General features: G+C 42.3%; 1 protein-coding gene across 1 annotated transcript; it reads right to left on the reverse strand.

Moving 5' to 3' along the window:
- Positions 1–4,744: 4,744 nt before the first annotated feature.
- Positions 4,745–8,412, reverse strand: LOC116251076 (BTB/POZ domain-containing protein At5g66560-like). The gene is made up of 4 exons (XM_031625146.2): positions 7,791–8,412; positions 7,612–7,681; positions 6,282–7,529; positions 4,745–5,476 (listed from the first exon to the last, which is right to left on the reverse strand). The coding sequence occupies exons 1-4, from the start codon at positions 7,826–7,828 to the stop codon at positions 4,865–4,867; spliced, it is 1,968 nt and encodes a 655-aa protein (XP_031481006.1). The 5' UTR covers positions 7,829–8,412; the 3' UTR covers positions 4,745–4,864.
- Positions 8,413–17,469: the final 9,057 nt, after the last annotated feature.

The raw sequence follows: 17,469 nt of genomic DNA on the forward strand, positions 1-17,469 counted from the left end.
AAGACATAAGAAATATGCCCAACTTCGAGAATCTACCTAGTCTTTCCTTACTCTCAGCATTAATAAAAAAAAAAAATTCCTCACTAATTTAAATACCAATGGAATAATGAAGAACATGGATATAGTGAAACATGTACTAGTATCATTGTGAACTATTGTGCACAGCCAGTTGAAGGTAGAGATGACTTTGTTTAATGTACAAATCGTTACTGTTTATTAACAGGGCAAAAGTTAGGTGCATTTTAATAATATCAAGTGGTCAGGCGCCTCGCCGGTTATCACCAAACCTTCAGGTATGTTTGCAAGAAGTCGCTGATTTAGCAGTAACTTTTATTCACGGTGCAGTATTTTACTGTTCAATAATTATCTATTGACATTAAACTCGATTTACCCCTTTGTGCATATTTAGAATTACCCAATACTTCAATAAAGTCAGGAACCATATTCTTTTCTTCATTTCAAAAGGAAGGAAAATGAATCTGCCGAATCTGTTAATAAGCTAGGAACCAAGGTGCAAGGTAACGACCACTTCAAGTAGTGAATTGGACCCACACGGCCTGTAGAAGGTTGTGACTCATCAGTTGTCACATGAACCAGACTGAGTTCTCAAGATCTTGGCTTGTAAATTGTAATGCCAGAGTTCTAGACTACCATCTCACACGTGTTGAGCTTTTCACTTTTTCGAAATTTTTAGGACCTCGAGAACTTTTATCTAAATTGTTTGAATCTGGAGAGCAGCAGTAAAACCCCCTGTTGAGTGTACCTCCCTTTAAGATGCCAAAGACCTTGCAAGCTTGTTCCTGCAACTTTGGTTAATTGGGTATCCAGTGAGGGAATGATACGTGAGAACCGTCCAATATTAATGTTGCATGATGAATGGCCCACTTGATGGGTCTTCAAATAATGCGTGCTGATCCGTATCTGTTCATATATGGAGACACGGACACAAACCTTGGTTGTCAATAGCAAATAATTGTACTCCCCCTGTTCACAAAGTCCAACCTTCCTTGCCTTGTGCAACCAAAACTACTCCAATTCCAAGGTATGGTGGGTGGGCAAATCCTTTCTTTTTATAATATTTCACCCTGTTGCTTAACTATTGCTATCTCTTTTTCGTTTGTTTGCAGAGGCAGAATATTGTCTTTTGCTGCTGCTGGCTTCTGCTATGCTCTCTCTCTCTCTCTCTCATGAATTGAATTGAATTGAAAAGCTGCAGATGCTCTGTTTGTGTTTTATTAACGCTTAACCTCTGAAGCTCTGCACATGAAACGCTCCTGCTACTTGCCTCTCCATCTTTTGCAACTCTACCAATTAAGAGTAGCTAGCCCCACACTAGGTGCATTTAGCATCAGCATCTTATCGTGTTCATTTTTCTTGGCACACACAGTTGCCTGCGTGCCTCCCTTGGCTAGGTGGGGCAGGTTGCACCTGCCAGGATGGCTTGGCTTCATGAAGAGCTCTTGACCGCCATATGTGGTCCGACCATGCAGCCGAACCATCCTTTTCTGAAAACTATCTGGCACGGCCAGGCATTTAATGGATGGTCCAAACCCTTATTGTGCCGTAGGGATCATCCCACTGTGTGATGGTCGAGCCAAAGATCGCCCAAGACAAACAGGATTGCTGTTCATCAATTGACCTTCTTTGCCGCCACCGCTTCCCATGATAAACGAAAGTTAATGCGTCTCATCATCGCGTTTAGAAACAATCTCCTGACTTCTTGACAAAGCAGATGGGATTCATGATAAGGAAGTGTAACAATCTTGTCTTCTTGACATAAGTATTTTAGTTTGGTCTGGATTAAGTAGTATGTTTGGCTTGTAAAATACCACCAGTTGAAGCTAGTAATTAGCTACCTCAAACCTTTCAAGCAGGTACAGAAATTTAATGCAGAAGCTGTGTGAAATTTGCTGTATGGTTGACTCTCCTAGAGAGCCAAGAGAGGCAGCTAAGAGGTTTTACAGCGAAGGGAAATTGAAAAGGACATGGTAAACATGTGCCACTCAATTTGTCAAGTTCTGTCTATGGCGTCTGGTTGTTTGCTCCAATTAAAAAGAAAATAAGAAGAAGCAACGTTATTAGCCAGCAATTAGAAACAAGCCAGTTACTGTATCAAGGACCCTACCCATTAGTTGTTATTTGACAATTGCATGTTCAGTGGATCACAATTATTTTAGACATTGGTATAGCTGTAATTTGACTATTGATCTTTCCATGTTGGCTAGCAATTTGTTTGATGCAATTATTGAACAAAAATTATCCATAATTTCAACATAAGTTTTGGCCAGTCGTTCCCAGCTGGTTGGATCAACATTGTCAGAAACTTAATATTCTCCACCCCCCCTCCCCCCCCCCCCCCCCCCAAAAAAAAAGAACTCTACTCTGGGATTGACATTTTTTTAAATTATTTTTGATCAGTTTTCTCCTCTCCAAATTCATCTTTAGATTCTATGTGAAAGAGGATTTGGTTGCTCCCCCTTGGCTATCTATCCTCTAGTGGGCGGCTTTTCTTTTGAAGAAAGTGCATGTTTGCTTTCAATCCCACGTTTTCGTCCAAAAATGGCTCAAGTTTGAACAGAAAAAAAAAATCCAACCAGTGTGAATTCAACAAGCATTTCGAACCGTAATGTATTGATCAGGAAAAAGCCGCGGATCTGTGCCGACAAGATCAAGCAGCTCGACAATCGACTGCGTCATTATTGTTCAACTTGAGTAGTTGAAAGGCTGGCCCCCAAAAGACTGTCAGGTCGAGACAAGACGCTCTGGTTCAGTCGTGTGCAGCCAAGGCAATCAGAAGGATACGCATACGCGTAGAGAAAGAGTATTCCGAGGAGTACACTAAAATTTCACAAGTTCAGGCAAGAAAAGGCTACTGAAACTCGTCTCTAATTTGATTCTGTGGTCAGGCAATCCATTCATAAATCGCCAGCAGGTTCTGAAAGTAACTGTACCTTTAGCACTCAAGTCAGTACCTCTTTTATTTTGTTGTAAGAAATTGTCATTGTTGTGAACTTATTTGCCGGTCTGGAGGATTTCAGACACCATTATTGAACCTCCAACCTTTTACCGATTCTCTCTCCCCTCAAAACTGAGGCGAACGAAAGGGAAATTCGTCTGCCGAAAGCTAAAAACTGAGACATAAATTCGAATAAATCTTAGATACATGAAAACTGTGACAGCAAAGTTTTTGGCAGCATTGGACCTAACGTGGGTACCGAGATCACTGCCACATTGCTGCGTGAAAAAAGTTGAATCGCCTTCAAGTAAACAGTTCACTAACTTGCCATAATAAAGTTCACAGGAGAAGGACCTTAGCTTCATTGTTACAGAACAGATTGAGCAAAAAGAACGAAAACCCCTGATTGAAAGAACTTGGTAATTTTTGCTAATGTGAAGCTAGTGCTGCGGGATGTCCAAGCTTCCACGATTTCGCCTCACAGGGCGTGCATTTGGACCAGAAAACGCAGGTGAAGGAGAAGGAAATCTGACGAATGAGCAAGCGGTGGATAAAAACTTTATACTGCTTGTTCATTTCTCTGTCATCTACATCGTCAATTTTATCTAAAGCCCCAAGAAAAGCATGGTCCACCTGCAGGGAAATGGACTTGACCAAGTTGAGAAGACTACAGTTGTAAGGAAAGGTACTTCCTCATGATTTTTACCCAAAGCTAAGACCGTTTTTCCCCTTCTTCGCAAACGTTGCCCTGCCTTCTTCATGTACAGTATAGTCCTACCAATTGATAAAGGTTTTGATGGTTGAAATGCAGTAACAGTAAAGCAGATTCCCAACAGTGAAAATATAAGCACTTAACCATTTAGCGGGACCATCCTATGAGTTGCTTCGGTACTATGGTATTCAAAAATCACGAATTGGCTACACGTTGGGATGAGGGAGGAGGAAGCTGCCTTGAGTTAGGTAGATGCTTTGCGAAATGAGAAGGCAACTATTGATGGTGTTCACGCATGCCATTGGACGAAGCCCATGACACTTTTATTGCGAAAGATACAGGTCCAGGTTACGTCATTCACTTATAAGGGACCCATGTTGCTGCGGCCAAGGCCTTCCCCACTACAAGAGAGAGAGAGAGAGAGAGAGAGAGAGAGTGAGAGTTTTCCATGGATGGAGCTCACGCCACCACGTTCATAAATGACATAATTTTGTTTTCCTCCAAAAGCTCTAATCCCAATGAATGATTCTCCAGTTTCCCTTGAAAAAGCAAAAAAAATTTTGATGAATCCACCACAGTTTTCTAATCTTATTGTGGATAATCTGCAGTGCGCTATGTCGGCAGTACAAAAACAATGGCCCTGTGAGGTTTGGTTCAAGATGTGCCAGCCAGAGATCCACAGATCTGAGGGACTACGGATTCAGTGGTCGGATTTGGGAATGGGTGGGAGAGCTTGTGTCAGAGATACCATTGTTGCAGAACAATACAAGCGTCAACATTAGGATGAGCTCTGCGAACTCAGCACAGTAGCCCCTAAAGCACGGCCGTTTTAAATGTTATACCCTTTTCTGCAACGTAGAATTTAGATATCCTAATTCAAAAGATGGGTAATTGAATATTGAAAATCTTGCCCTTTTTTCACCCTTTGAAGGCCATAAAGTCATTTCCTTATGGTTTCAGTACTGGTCAAAGGATGGGATTTACCAAGCCGCAGAGCAACAGTGAGAGAATTGCTAGTTGGCCGAAAACTTTGAAAAAAGAAAAAATAAGAGGCATCCTTCTTCTCACACAGTAAATAAAATGTAAGTTTGAGGGGCAAAGAATATGCTACCAGAAAAATTACATGTACATGACAGAAGAATTATGATTGCTAGAGGGAAGAGAATAATATGAAAATGGCTTGAAACAGTACTCCATCATGTGAGCGACGAGTTTCGATTATGTTGGTGGTGGTGGCTCCCTTTCTTGGCTTCTACCCATGTTCTCTCATGTGAATCACATACTTGAGTCTTGAATTTGCACCCAAACTTCTTCGTGAATGAGCTCCATCCACCATTGCCACCAACTTCCGCATCACCACCGCCGCCACCGCCGCCACTACTACCACCACCAACACCGCCGCCCTTCTTGGCCTTATCAAACTTTCGTATAGCCCGCCTCATTGTAGAGCACTCACGCTCGAGCTCGTGCACGCGAGCTCTCATGCTGTCCATGTCGAAGCGGAGAACCTGATTGTTCCTAACTGTAGTCTGCCATGGTTGCGCAGCAGGGGACTGGCCCAAGAAGGCGATGTGGTCCTGTAGGCGGACCGGGTGGCCGGAATCCGGTAGTGATGCATCTGGAGCTACGATGGAGCCAGCGATGGCATTCCGGAGCTGTAGCTGCTCGAAGAAGAGGACCTGTACCACAACTCTAAGTGGAAGCCTCTCGTTCTGGGCAGCGTGGGTGCACGCTTCGAGCGTGAGCTTTTGGCAATCTATCAAGCTACAGATCTTCTCCCGTTCTTCGTCGGAAATCCATGGATGTGCCTAATGACATTTTCAGTAACTCGAAAAATCAGATAAAGATACGCATAAATGATGATGATTAATCGACAGGAAACAGATGGGCGTACGACGTAAATGGTGCTTTATCACAATCAAAGCACCAATTACCAGTAGGTATTAACTTAGAAGTACACATCTTAACGTAGCATCTAGGATAGAGAACTGCAGATGGTCAATTTCCAGAACCATTTGATAAAAAAGCAGAAGTTCAGGTCTGCATCTGAACTAAACTTCAGTTCCTAATGGAGAATGAAGCGAAAAGAACATTGGGAAGTCCCAACAGTGACTAATGAATCCGACTCGGAACAAAGAGAATGAGATAAACGTTCTCCCTCGTTTGGCAGCATTCCCTGAAATTGGGGGATCTTGAGGATCTGAAAGAGACCTGCTCTGAGCTAGTAGGTGTGGAACTTCACCATTGAGGGTTGCTAGGGAGTAATGGATTTGACCTGCCCGTATTTGCTGATACCTCGACTAAACTGGCCACCCCTCGATTCATGAACCAACTAACCCATTTCTTGGTTTTGGCTGCCCTACTTAGGGTTAACAAACCCAGCAGGCAGCAGCTTCCCTGGTTGGCAGTGGCACATCCATGGCGACAAACCATCCAGATGAGCACTCAGCCATTGGTTTGGCATCGTGGCGACACTCGCCGTCGACTTAGACTCGAGAATGGGAACTAATGCATACTCTAAAAAACTCGGGAAATATAATCAAGAAGTGATGAATAATCTTGATATGCAACAGATGACAAGAGATGAAAAAAGAGCGTTTGTTCTAGTGTTACCTTGAGATAGACATCGATGGCGCGATAGAGGCCGTCGTCATAAACCCTAGCGTGATCCGGAAGCGCCACGGCCAAGTTATAGAACTTCTCCGGCTTCAAATTGCCGTCGGACGCGATTTCTGCAAGATACCCATCCATCAATTTTCCGACCGCCATCACTGGATTCATTCCTGGCGAATTCCCGTATCTCCTGGCCTCTTCTTCATCCTCCTCCCCTTCTTCCTCTGCATCTGCGCCACCGCAGCCCTCAAGGAAATACTCGAGAATCCTTTCCACACAATCGATGTCGTAGAGAGTCTCGATGAGGTAGGAGTAGCTCGGCAGCAGCAGGTCGTCCAGTGTCGCCTGGTCCAGCTGCGCTGCGATTTTCCTCTCCAGTGTCGTCCGGCACGAGTCCGACGCGCTTAGGATGTTCGCTGTCCTGAGCAGCCCGAACAGAAGCCTCGCCGTCGTGGTGGGGTTGCTACTCTTCCTCACCGGCATATGGCTCACCACAGTCTCCAATAGCTCCCTCTGCTCGTCCTCTGTTGCGACGGAAGCAGAATGCGAGGACGAAACCCGGTTCCTCCGCGACAGGCCCGGGATGAACTTCTTGGCGTAGCAAACCAGTGACCCCTCGATGCTCTCGGGGTTCAAATCGCGAGCTTCCATGGCGGAGACGACCCTTTTGTAGAAGGGCAGCCCCAGAACAGCCAGCTCATCATACCACCAATCGGGCCTTACCTGATCCCGGTGCCGTAGACCGGTGTCGATCCCATTCCAGAGAATGCTACCGTTGGGGCTCGCCAGATCGCCCGACGCCAACTGGTCGGCGCCAGCATTCATTGCAATGGCGTCGATGCACCTTTCAACAATGCCGAGATCCTCGGCCGTCGGTAGCAGACGCTCGCAGGAGCTCAGCGTCTTGACGGCGTCTTTGAGGCTTCGGAGCACAGACTGGTTCAGGAATGCCTCTGTCCTCGCGATGAGATTGCCATCGCCGTGCTCCTCCGTCATTTCGAGATACTCCGCCGCGCAGCGGAGGGGGGCGACGTTCAACGGTGTGAGCTCCACCTTGACGCCGTAGCAGAACTTTGCGGCGATCTCGAACGCCTCGGAGCCACCGGGGAAGCCCGGGAGGTTCAGTAGGTAGCACTCCTCCTCCTCCTCCTCCTCCTCCTCCTCCTCTTCCTCTCCTTCTCTGTGCGTTGAGATCTCTTGCTCCGTGATCATTCTGTGTAGCTTTCCACTCCTTGACATCAACGGGAACTGAAAAAGAAAAGGAAAAGAACAGGTAAAATCTTCACCAAGAAGAAGTACGGAAAAGAGGGAGAAATATCAGGCAACGGACCTTGTGAAGATGAAAGGCCATCTCTTCCACTTCTATGATGACGTCGCTGGGTAAACCGGTGGTGCAGAACCTGAGAAGAAAAGAAGAAAACGAGAAGACAACAGAAACTACGTCAGAGAGTCCTCCGCACCCAAATTCATGTTTCACTGAGAGAGAGATGGGAGAGACAGTCGGCTGACCATGCTTGGCCCTTCGACGGGGGCTTCTCTGACGCCATTTCTGTCACACTCTCTATTCGGTGAAGCAGAGCAAATCCTCCCCTTCCTCCTGAGCTCAAAGAACGAAGAAGGGAGCGGAATTCACAAACCAAGCTGCTTCTTCTCCTCCCGATCTACCGCGTCCCTCGGCCGATCTCCGTCGCATCTTCTTCAGAAAAGAGAAAAAAGAAAAGCAAGCTTCGATAGAGAGAGAGAGAGAGAGAGCACCCCTTGACAATGACTGCAAGCGCTAAACAACCCAACAAAACTCGAGATACCAACTAGCAGCAGCAGCAACAACAGCAACCAAAAGAAGCATTAAAGGAAAGAGCGATCGAAAAGATGGTAGTTGTGGATAGCAGCAACTACTTTTACCGTTCCGGCTTGCAACTACCGTCTCTCTCTCTCTCTCTCTTCCCCCGGGCAAGTCCTTCCTATATCAGGCCAGAGACTCTCTCTCGACTCTCTCTCTCTCCCCTTATCAACTATCTCTGTGTATCGCGCGGGTGAGTCGGGGGAGGCAGAGGCAGGGAAGCAGATGGAGAGGACGGTTTTGGAATAAAGAATGGACGCATTGGTCCGGTCATCAGGCTCTTCGGCCATGGTGGCAAGCTTCCAGGAAAAAACAACTTTTCTTTTTATTGCCCTCACCTTTGCAGGCTCCTTTTAGGAATTTACTATTTAAAATATTAGAGAGGGAGACAGACCTTTTCGACGTCCACAACAGCAAGTCAAGGGTGAAATGGGAGGAGGGAAAAAAAAAAGGATGAAGAGAGAGAAATTAATTTTTTTTTCTCTTACTTCATTCACTTTAATTCATTTTTAAAAGGCGTTTGGATGATACTTAAAATCAAAATCAAGTCTTGAAGATAAAGCCTGGAACTTGGATTTGAAGTGTTTGGATATCAACAAAATTGGGTTTCACAAAAACTTAGTTCAGGCAAAACTTGATTGATTTTGTAAGAAGGAGCGAAAAACCTGACCCCTACGTGATTTATAAAATCTAGATTTTGAGTGTGTCATTGAATTTTCAAAACTCATTGAAGAATAAGAAGAGACGAGACACGACTCTTTTTCAAAGAAGCCGGCATCCCCCGCGTATCCGAGAATTTAAAAACCGAAATAATATTAAAAAATTTGTTTACTTAACTTTTTCAGCCTATAAATAATTTAAAATCACTCGTATCAGTAGACACACATGGTCCCGTATCAGCCGATACGCTGTCGCGTCAAAAGTTGAAAAATATATGAGAAGTCGTGGTCACCTCGTTGAAAATTAAATTATATTCTAACGTGCTTGCATTATTGCATAATAAACACTAATCATTTTGATAATATTTATACTTTTTTCCTAAAAAACCTTTTAGAAAACTTCACCCGTGTTTGATGACCTCCAGAATAGCTTTTCCTTCCTCAATCATGCAAAAGGTGTGCTGGATGGGTAAAATTAACCCACCTGTGCATCCAGGTGAAAAGTTACCAGCGTTAAACTTTTACAACTAGAAGGTCGAAATATTTAGAATGGATGGCCAGGAAATTTTATTTACGTGCATGATTCTTCTTTTTTCGTTGGTATTGAGTACCTCCTAAATCTCTTTGATGAAATTTTATAAGATGAAAAGCTTTTGCTCATCTTAATATGCATCTTGCACCCATAAATAATGATTTTACGTAAAGTTTCAGGATATTCTTACTACTTAGTATTAAACCAGCAATATTTCCTCACGAACACAGTGGTGAAAACGAATTATCGCATGAACATGGCAAACAGTAGCCGTCCCCGTACAGTTTATTCTTTTATTTTTGTCCTGTTAATTGTCTCAGGCTTTTTTATACATGTTCCTGCAGAGAGCATTGAATGAGAACAGTTCGATTTCCTCTCTTCATGGCAATTTGTGGATTCTTGAAATTATGCAGGAGGGTTGGATATTGGTTGCTCCCAGTAATGGCAGAAACATTTAATATAAAGAACATGGTTCCCGAAATAAGGGGCCGATGAAGAATCCGATCGGCCATTTTCACTGCCTGTGGCAGCATATAACTATTCTGTTATTTCTGTTCGGAAACTTTGAAACTTACCGGCCACAAGCCTACAATTCAAATTTGGACTAACAAGAAGAAGAAGAAGAAACGGCGAGTCCACGTGCTTGTCGCCATTCTCAGAGAAACACGAGCATATCGGCCGATGCACATCGAGCATATCGCCCTTTCAGATCTCTAATTGATTTATTAGTCATTAAACTGCATATAAACTCTGTGCCGAGAATCGTAATATGATTCGTGTTTCTTTGCCAGATTCCATTAAACAGATTACAAATTGATTTGGTAATCTGGTGTATCTAATTCATTCACATTGCCGCATCAAACTATTCGAAAGCAAGATGGGTTTACGAGATCCAGAACTCGATATATATATCAGTTCAATCCTCCAGAAGGGAATCTGCTTAAATCCAAACTGTCTATAAAGGAGAAAATGAATTCTCCTGACCTGCCTTCTATCTTTTAGACAAAGGAGACACATGGATGTGCTCCTCTCCTCTAATATTTTGTCGCAGACTTTACGAACCAGTCCACGATTTCTTCTCAAAACTTTTCCGAATGTGCCAAAGAGAGCGCTGCCCACCTGGTTAAAGGGGTTGAGAAATCAAGAAGCGAAGAAAGGTCCGCGTTTGCATAATTTAATGGCTGCCTGGTGACGCTGGATTGCTGCAGAAGAAAGAAAAGAACACTTGTGACGACTACAATGGCGTGCGTCCATGAAGTTGGAAGTTAGGAGCATTCTCAAGAGTCTTACCAACTAAAACCTACCAATTCTGCAGTGGCTTATCCAGATGCTGTTTAAAAACTTGTTTAAGAAGATTTTTTGTCTCATCAATTCGGAGACGATGGTGTTGAAGATCTCCATAACACGAGGCATGTTGGAGGATGTTTCAAAGAGAACGTTGGAGATATTCACTTTCATTATTTCAGTAACACCATCATTAACGCCGTCACCAAAATCTTGTTTTGGTCACAGGCTGATCTAAGATTCCTTATATGTGGGACCAATAATGTAAACAAACACTAGTTTAATTTTACCATCATGTGAAAAAGATTATTTGAGTTCTTTAGTTTATGACCAAAACCTTATATTTTAAGTTTTGTCTATTGCGGGTTCGACTTAACTAAATTCACAGATTTGTGATTCTCAATGATATCAAATTACCTCAAATCTCGGATCCGAGGTTACCAAACACCACCTTATAACTTAAAAGAAACAAAATCCTTTAACATGGTTTTGGTGGAAAGCGTCTTTAATTGTGTTTGAATGGAGAGTGTATAGGTCCAAGAAAGCTTAGTTGAGCTCCCAAATCCGGAAAGGACAGAATATTCCAGTGAGGAAGCAGAGGAAGCTCTGACAGAGAGACTATTTTCTTTTAGTATACTTCCAAATTTCCTCCAAGACCGAAAAGTTTCAAAACTCCTCAATATCATAAACAAATAACCGAGAAAAGTAATTTTCCTTAACTTGGAAAATGTTCACCAGGCTGAAAGTAACGCTCAAGATTTGCTGATCTCTGGAAAATATAATATCTTGTCTTACTTTGAATTTTATATTACCAAGATTCACGAATCATGAAGCTGTGCTCCATAGATGGGCAAATCGAAGTTATATACATGTATATTGCATATCTTGTATATTGAAGTGCAACATAATCTAACTAGGAATTTGACATCAGCAGAGGTTTTTTTTTTACTTCATCTTCGTGTGCAATCCCCAAAGAGATAAAATTCAATTCAAGGGACACTGGACCCAATTAAACCAACGGTACTTTGAGGTGTTTCAATTCATAAATTATTATATACGCATCGAGAAAACACAAAGTTTTGTCTTCATATTTTTGTTCTTACACGAAGATTGATTACATCCATGCGGATAAGTTCAGGAACAAAGCAATTGATCCTCCTGCTAGTTTTCTCCTGCGGTAAAACCAGGCAGCATCTGCTCACTAGGAACACAGTCATGTTCTTGAACTCCAGTGCTTCTCTTGGTATTATAAATCTCTTGACTTTAAGTAAACCCTCTTCAAAGTCAGGAACTTCATCATGTGTTTTAGGACTCGAAAACTATTATTGAATCTGTCAGATGGCTGTGGCCAGCCAATCTGCAGACGTATATGTAGGAAGAACTTCAAGGTCGAAATTTGAGACGGCCCTACAAGAAACGTCACAAACGCTTGTTGGCTTGCTCTAAAAGTAGAATGCAACTTACCAGAAGTTGGTGGACTTGATTGGGCGCAGGAAAGGCTTAGTTGTGTTGTTAATTTCACCCACTTGCTACTTTATATGCTTCTTTACTGTTGATGCTCAAGTGGATCTTTTGAGATGAGCTTTGTTCAGGGGAGAAGCCTCTAAACAACTTTTCGAAAGGGGCTGAATAGTATTTTCAAAATTTGTAAAAAAAAAATGTATGCATAAACTTTTTTTTCCTCTTAAACAAGCCACCATATTAGGACTCCAATAAAAAAAAAGGGCCTTTTATATTTCAAAATCTTCTGATACCGGTGATTTTTTAACTACGTTCCCGTATTTCGTGTAGCTCAGATTCTAACGCGATTTCAGACATCAGTGTCTGCTTAAGATCAGATACCCATTTGTCACCGAAGCATGATACTTTCTGTGAAAGCCAAAAGTCTGACGCGCTTTTCTGAAATTGGACTAAAATATTACCCCTAAAACAAAGCAAAACAAAATTCCGGCAGAGAAGAAAAGGGTTCGAACTTTATAAGCCACCTGCTGCACCGTAATAATTTTCTTTTCAATCATGCTCGATGTCATTGCTTCTGCTCACCCACCCCCCTCAAATTTTAAACTGCCGCAGCCAATCAATGGCGATCAGATCGGAAGCGGGAAAGGTGGTCGACAAAAAACTGGCTGCTCGGTGCGACCAATCCACATCATTCTACAATCCAGGCTCCCATATTCAGCTAAATGGCCCGGTCCCAGGCTTATATGAGGAACAGCTCACTGGTTCCATCCTTTTTGCTAAAGCTCCAACTTCTGCAGTGCAGTAGAGGCTGGACCATGAGCAGCATTGGTCAGAGCGCAGAACAGGGCACCGGTCACCTTCGAGTAGTACCACGAGAACTAGATACTTCGCCTTTGAAAGTAGCAACACGAATCGTGGATCATAAATTTTAGCCTGCAGCAGAAATGGCAGGATGCCCATAAAACGCTCTTGTGGCTGCAAGGCAAGGCAAGGCAAGAATGTGAAATAGGTGGCGACCATGATTCTGATCTCTATTTTTTGATAGGTATGGAGGGCCTCTGAGCAGTTCATGTCAAGAGATGCAGTGTGCCGGTAGTGAATCCTTTTGCCATTTTCAATTTCAATGGCCTGAAGTCCATTGCTCTATGGAATCAGAAAGTTTAAGTTAAATGCACTAACAATACGTAATAAATATGAGAAAAACTTTATTTACAGATCAAGTAAACATTGTCAAGAACTAGACGAGCAGTTGGGCCAATGTTCATGATCATTTCTTGAGCAAAATATGGTGAATCTCTAATGAATAAGAAAAAAGGGCAAAAGGAAGAAAGGAAGGTCACAGGACAACGGACTGTGGTGATGGAAACAGCACAATACTGATAGCTTCAGGCCACCGTGATTCGACAGCTTCAATATAAACATGGAAAAATGTCTGCAGCTAGCCAAAGGCGCCACCTCTCCTGTTGCTTTTCCTTTGGGTATTTAGTAGATGATAAGTAGCCACTAGTGCTTGATTCGTGAAGACACCCAAGTGACCTTTTATCAATTTCCGTCGACGGAGTTCTTTGAATCCTTCGCAAATTATACACGGTTTTGCCTGAGAGCAAATTCAGTAACCTGGCACATCAGATTCGTAAAATCGATCTGACATCTATTAAATCCTATGATTGGATTCCACTTGCGAGTCTTTAGATGGCCACAAGCTCACACCAGTTGGAAGTAGGAATAATGGCACCGCAGAGTTCCACATCTGTGGAGATGGCTAACTTCTTCTTGCTATTATGGGCACTTGGCTTCTTCCACATCCATGGAGACGGCCAACTTTTTATCGGTATTTGCCGATCACAGATCATCAACTGCCAACTTTTACGAACAGGCCCATGTGCTTAAGACACATACATTTGGGAGTGGTTGAGAAAAACACATGTCATGAACTGTATACTATGCATCCTGATGTGCATAACCACCACTTACCACTTACGTAAGGGTCACCCAGTAAAGTAAAGTAGCATCAGAAGGTCACAAGAAAATGCAGCCAAACTATAAGGACAAGAGATACATGCGCATACAAATACAAAGGAACTTGGAAACCGTGGGTATGTTTGAGGACCACGGATGTTACCCATAGTTTCTGCCTGTAGGTTGCGACTGCCTTCTCCTTTACTACCCACAAGAAATTAGTCAAGTTTCTGTGTTGATTTCAGATTATGTCAGGTCAAGAAAATTAATTCCAAACCTTACCCACTAGAAATTAGTCAAGTTTCTGTGTTGGTTTCAGATTATGTCAGGTCAAGAAAATTAATGCCAATCCTGACCCATACAATTTTCAAACATATTCAATGTGCAAAAGGAAGAGATTGATCAGTTGCTGCGGAACCTATGCTAAGAACAATTATATTAAATTTGTATGTTTTTTATCTCATAGAGTAACCATTTCAGGTTAGAAGTTCTTCTTCAAAAAAACTTTCGTTTTGATCTCGACCGCCTTTTAACCTACATCGGCTTTTCCGAGCACAAGCCTGACTTCTTGCTGACAACCGATAAACTATGTCGCGTTGGAACACTTGAATCCCTACATTTTCTGACCTGGAGTTTGAAAAGTATTTGACACATTTTTTTTTTCAACTTAACTAGTATTTTAACTTAGACTTGTGGGACCATAAGAAAGAAAGGGGAGGAGCCCGCTCGCATGGGTTCTGACCCCATCTCAAATTTTCTTTTTAAAAAGAATTACATGTACATTTTAAAAAAAAAATTATTCGTTTTATATAAAAATTTTAAAAAATGATATTTTGGCCTGCATCAAAATTTGGAAACTTTAATTTTCGTAAAAAAATTTTAGCCCCACCCCCGAACAAAGGTAATATTATATTTAACTGTTGATAGCAAATGAAGCTTAGATAAAAAAAAATATACCATTTCTTTTCCCAATTCAAATACACCCTGTTGTTACCAAAGTGTATGCTGACAATCAAAACCAGAATGGAACTACTGCAATTTTCTTTGGCTATCTGGCATCTTGCCTGCAGCAGTTAAGACTTCATGGATGCATCTGCATGTGTGTGTGTGTGTGTGTTGTAGGCACATGCATGTGTATTTCCATATTTGGAAGCCTTTTGGTATACTTGTCCCCCTGACTATTGTGGCATGCACATGCAACAGAGCAGGGATCGTCTGGTTCAAGCAGAGCAGCGGATGCTTTGCTCAATTTGGTGTGCTCGATTCACAGGTTGATTCTCTATAAATGGCTACTTGGCCTTCATATGGAACATGGTTCATCGACCAACTTGGTTACATTCAATTTTTAGCAGGTAGTTCTGGAGCAGCTACACATCCATAGTCTTGCATTGAATAGGAAATGACAGAAGATCTGCGAAATCACAGGTAGCTTTCTTATTTTATTATACTGCGCGGTGGACAAAAATCGAGCCATTTGAGCTACGGAGCATCAGGAGTTTCTGTCGGCCTTGGTGTTTCTGGCGTGTAGTTTCGGCTCCGCATAAATTTTGGCTGCCAATTTCCATGCTGAATTCAGATTCACTGTAAGGTAGGTGAGCGTATTGCCCGCAATCTTTGTGGTAGGATGTTCGAAACACAGTTAAGTTTCATATGGGTGCTTAGCCAGAGTGCTGCATAGAAATGGTGGGATTTGATTAGTAGCAATAGATTTTGCTGGCACCATTTTAGCGGAAGTATAAGCTTCAATTTATAATGATTATATTTGTTTAAGTGATCAAGGAGCACAGAGTTGCTTTGCTCTGATTCTTTCTTGATGACCATTGGATAGCCTGTTCATGAATAATCCTGGCCATATCTGCCAGTACTTAATCTTTCAAGCTTCTGCACTTGGCATTTGATTGCTTTCAGATTGGAAACTCACTGCTCCTGAACTATTTCTTTAGATCGTTGTGAAGTTTATTGAGAATTTGCTTCAAATGAATACAAATTGACTTGTGTAAACAACACAAAAAATATCACGATTCGTCCATTTGAATGACAAGCTACTTGTCAAAACAAGAACCTAGATTACACGACAATAGCAGATCATGGATATAGGTCGAAAGAAAGACTAGCATGTGGACACAGGTTTTTCAGTTGTCATTATAAAAAGCTTCAACGATCTTCTTGTCGTTCAAGATTCAATAGGACCAATAAACGAGGACCATTAGAATCTCAATGTTTTAGACAACCTTGAGTTTTTAGATTTTAGAGGAAGCTTGGACGCAACTTTGTGTAGAAGGTCAGAGTGATCCAGGACACCTCACAGTTGCATGTCGCTCGACCGATCAAACTGTGTAACTTTGGGTCCAGATTTGATAATTTATTGAACTTGTGTCTGCATTTCTCATATGAAGGAAGCATGATTTCATGAGAAAAAGAAGGCCTTCTCTTCACTGGTGAAACAAGTGTCCCCAACGTAAGGGAGATGGTGGAACTACAAAATCTCATTTTCCGAAAACAAAGTCATACTTTTCCTTATTGCCAAGCAAAACGCTAGGGGCTGCAGATCAGATCCAGATCCATCACATATGGGACCTCAAGGGAGACTCCAGATGAAGGTTTGTTTTATGTTTCGTTGTTAGTTTCTTTTGTTTGGGAATTCATTTATATGCATAATGCTAGAAATCTATGTATTAGGATCCCATGCATTTGCATCTAAGTAGATCTAGGTTCTTAAAGTTGGCTCCAGATCAATTGATCCTTTTTCTCTCTGGGTATCAAGGGCCTTAGATTTAATTTGTAGTAAAGTTCAACGTTTTGAGTTAGAAATTTTTTCTTCAATTGTTTACTTTATTTCCTGCCACCCTAATTTCTAGGTTACTTTGTTTCAGCCATTATTTTTCCTGCATGTATTCACTCTGGTTTTACCCAAGTTTTAGATTATGTCAGGGTTTATGATCTAAAACTCCCATTCACAGCTAAAATTTCTGGCTCCGCTAGTGTCCTGACAGGCTCCATAGTTCAATGGGATTGATCAAAATTAAGTTAAGATCTATTCAGTTCAAAATCGAACTCTACCATGCATTTGTTATTTGGAATCCAGTGGTCAGATCTGGATTCGGCTCATGAGATTCCTCTGAGTGATTTCGATACCCACTAATAGGTCGGATCCAATTCCACATGCGATCCGGATTTCATCGAGACGTATGTGAAGCTTCCTGGTTCCGAACAAGGCAGGCCGCGGAATTTGTGACTTGAAAATTCGTGGGTGGTGGAGAAGGCAGCGGCACTTGAAAGTTGACCAGGAATTAGGGAAGCCGCTGAAGACCTTGCTATTTTTACTCATAATTCAGCGCATGGGTCCAAAGATTCGATTTATGAACTTTGTTTTTTTGCTAATAAAGAGAACCTGCATGTAGTGTTCCAATTCCTCTCTTCCACTAGATTGACGAGCGGCCGGCCGTGCCCTGG

Source organism: Nymphaea colorata, chromosome 3 (genome assembly GCF_008831285.2).
Source record: "Nymphaea colorata isolate Beijing-Zhang1983 chromosome 3, ASM883128v2, whole genome shotgun sequence".
Classification (NCBI taxonomy): domain Eukaryota; kingdom Viridiplantae; phylum Streptophyta; class Magnoliopsida; order Nymphaeales; family Nymphaeaceae; genus Nymphaea; species Nymphaea colorata.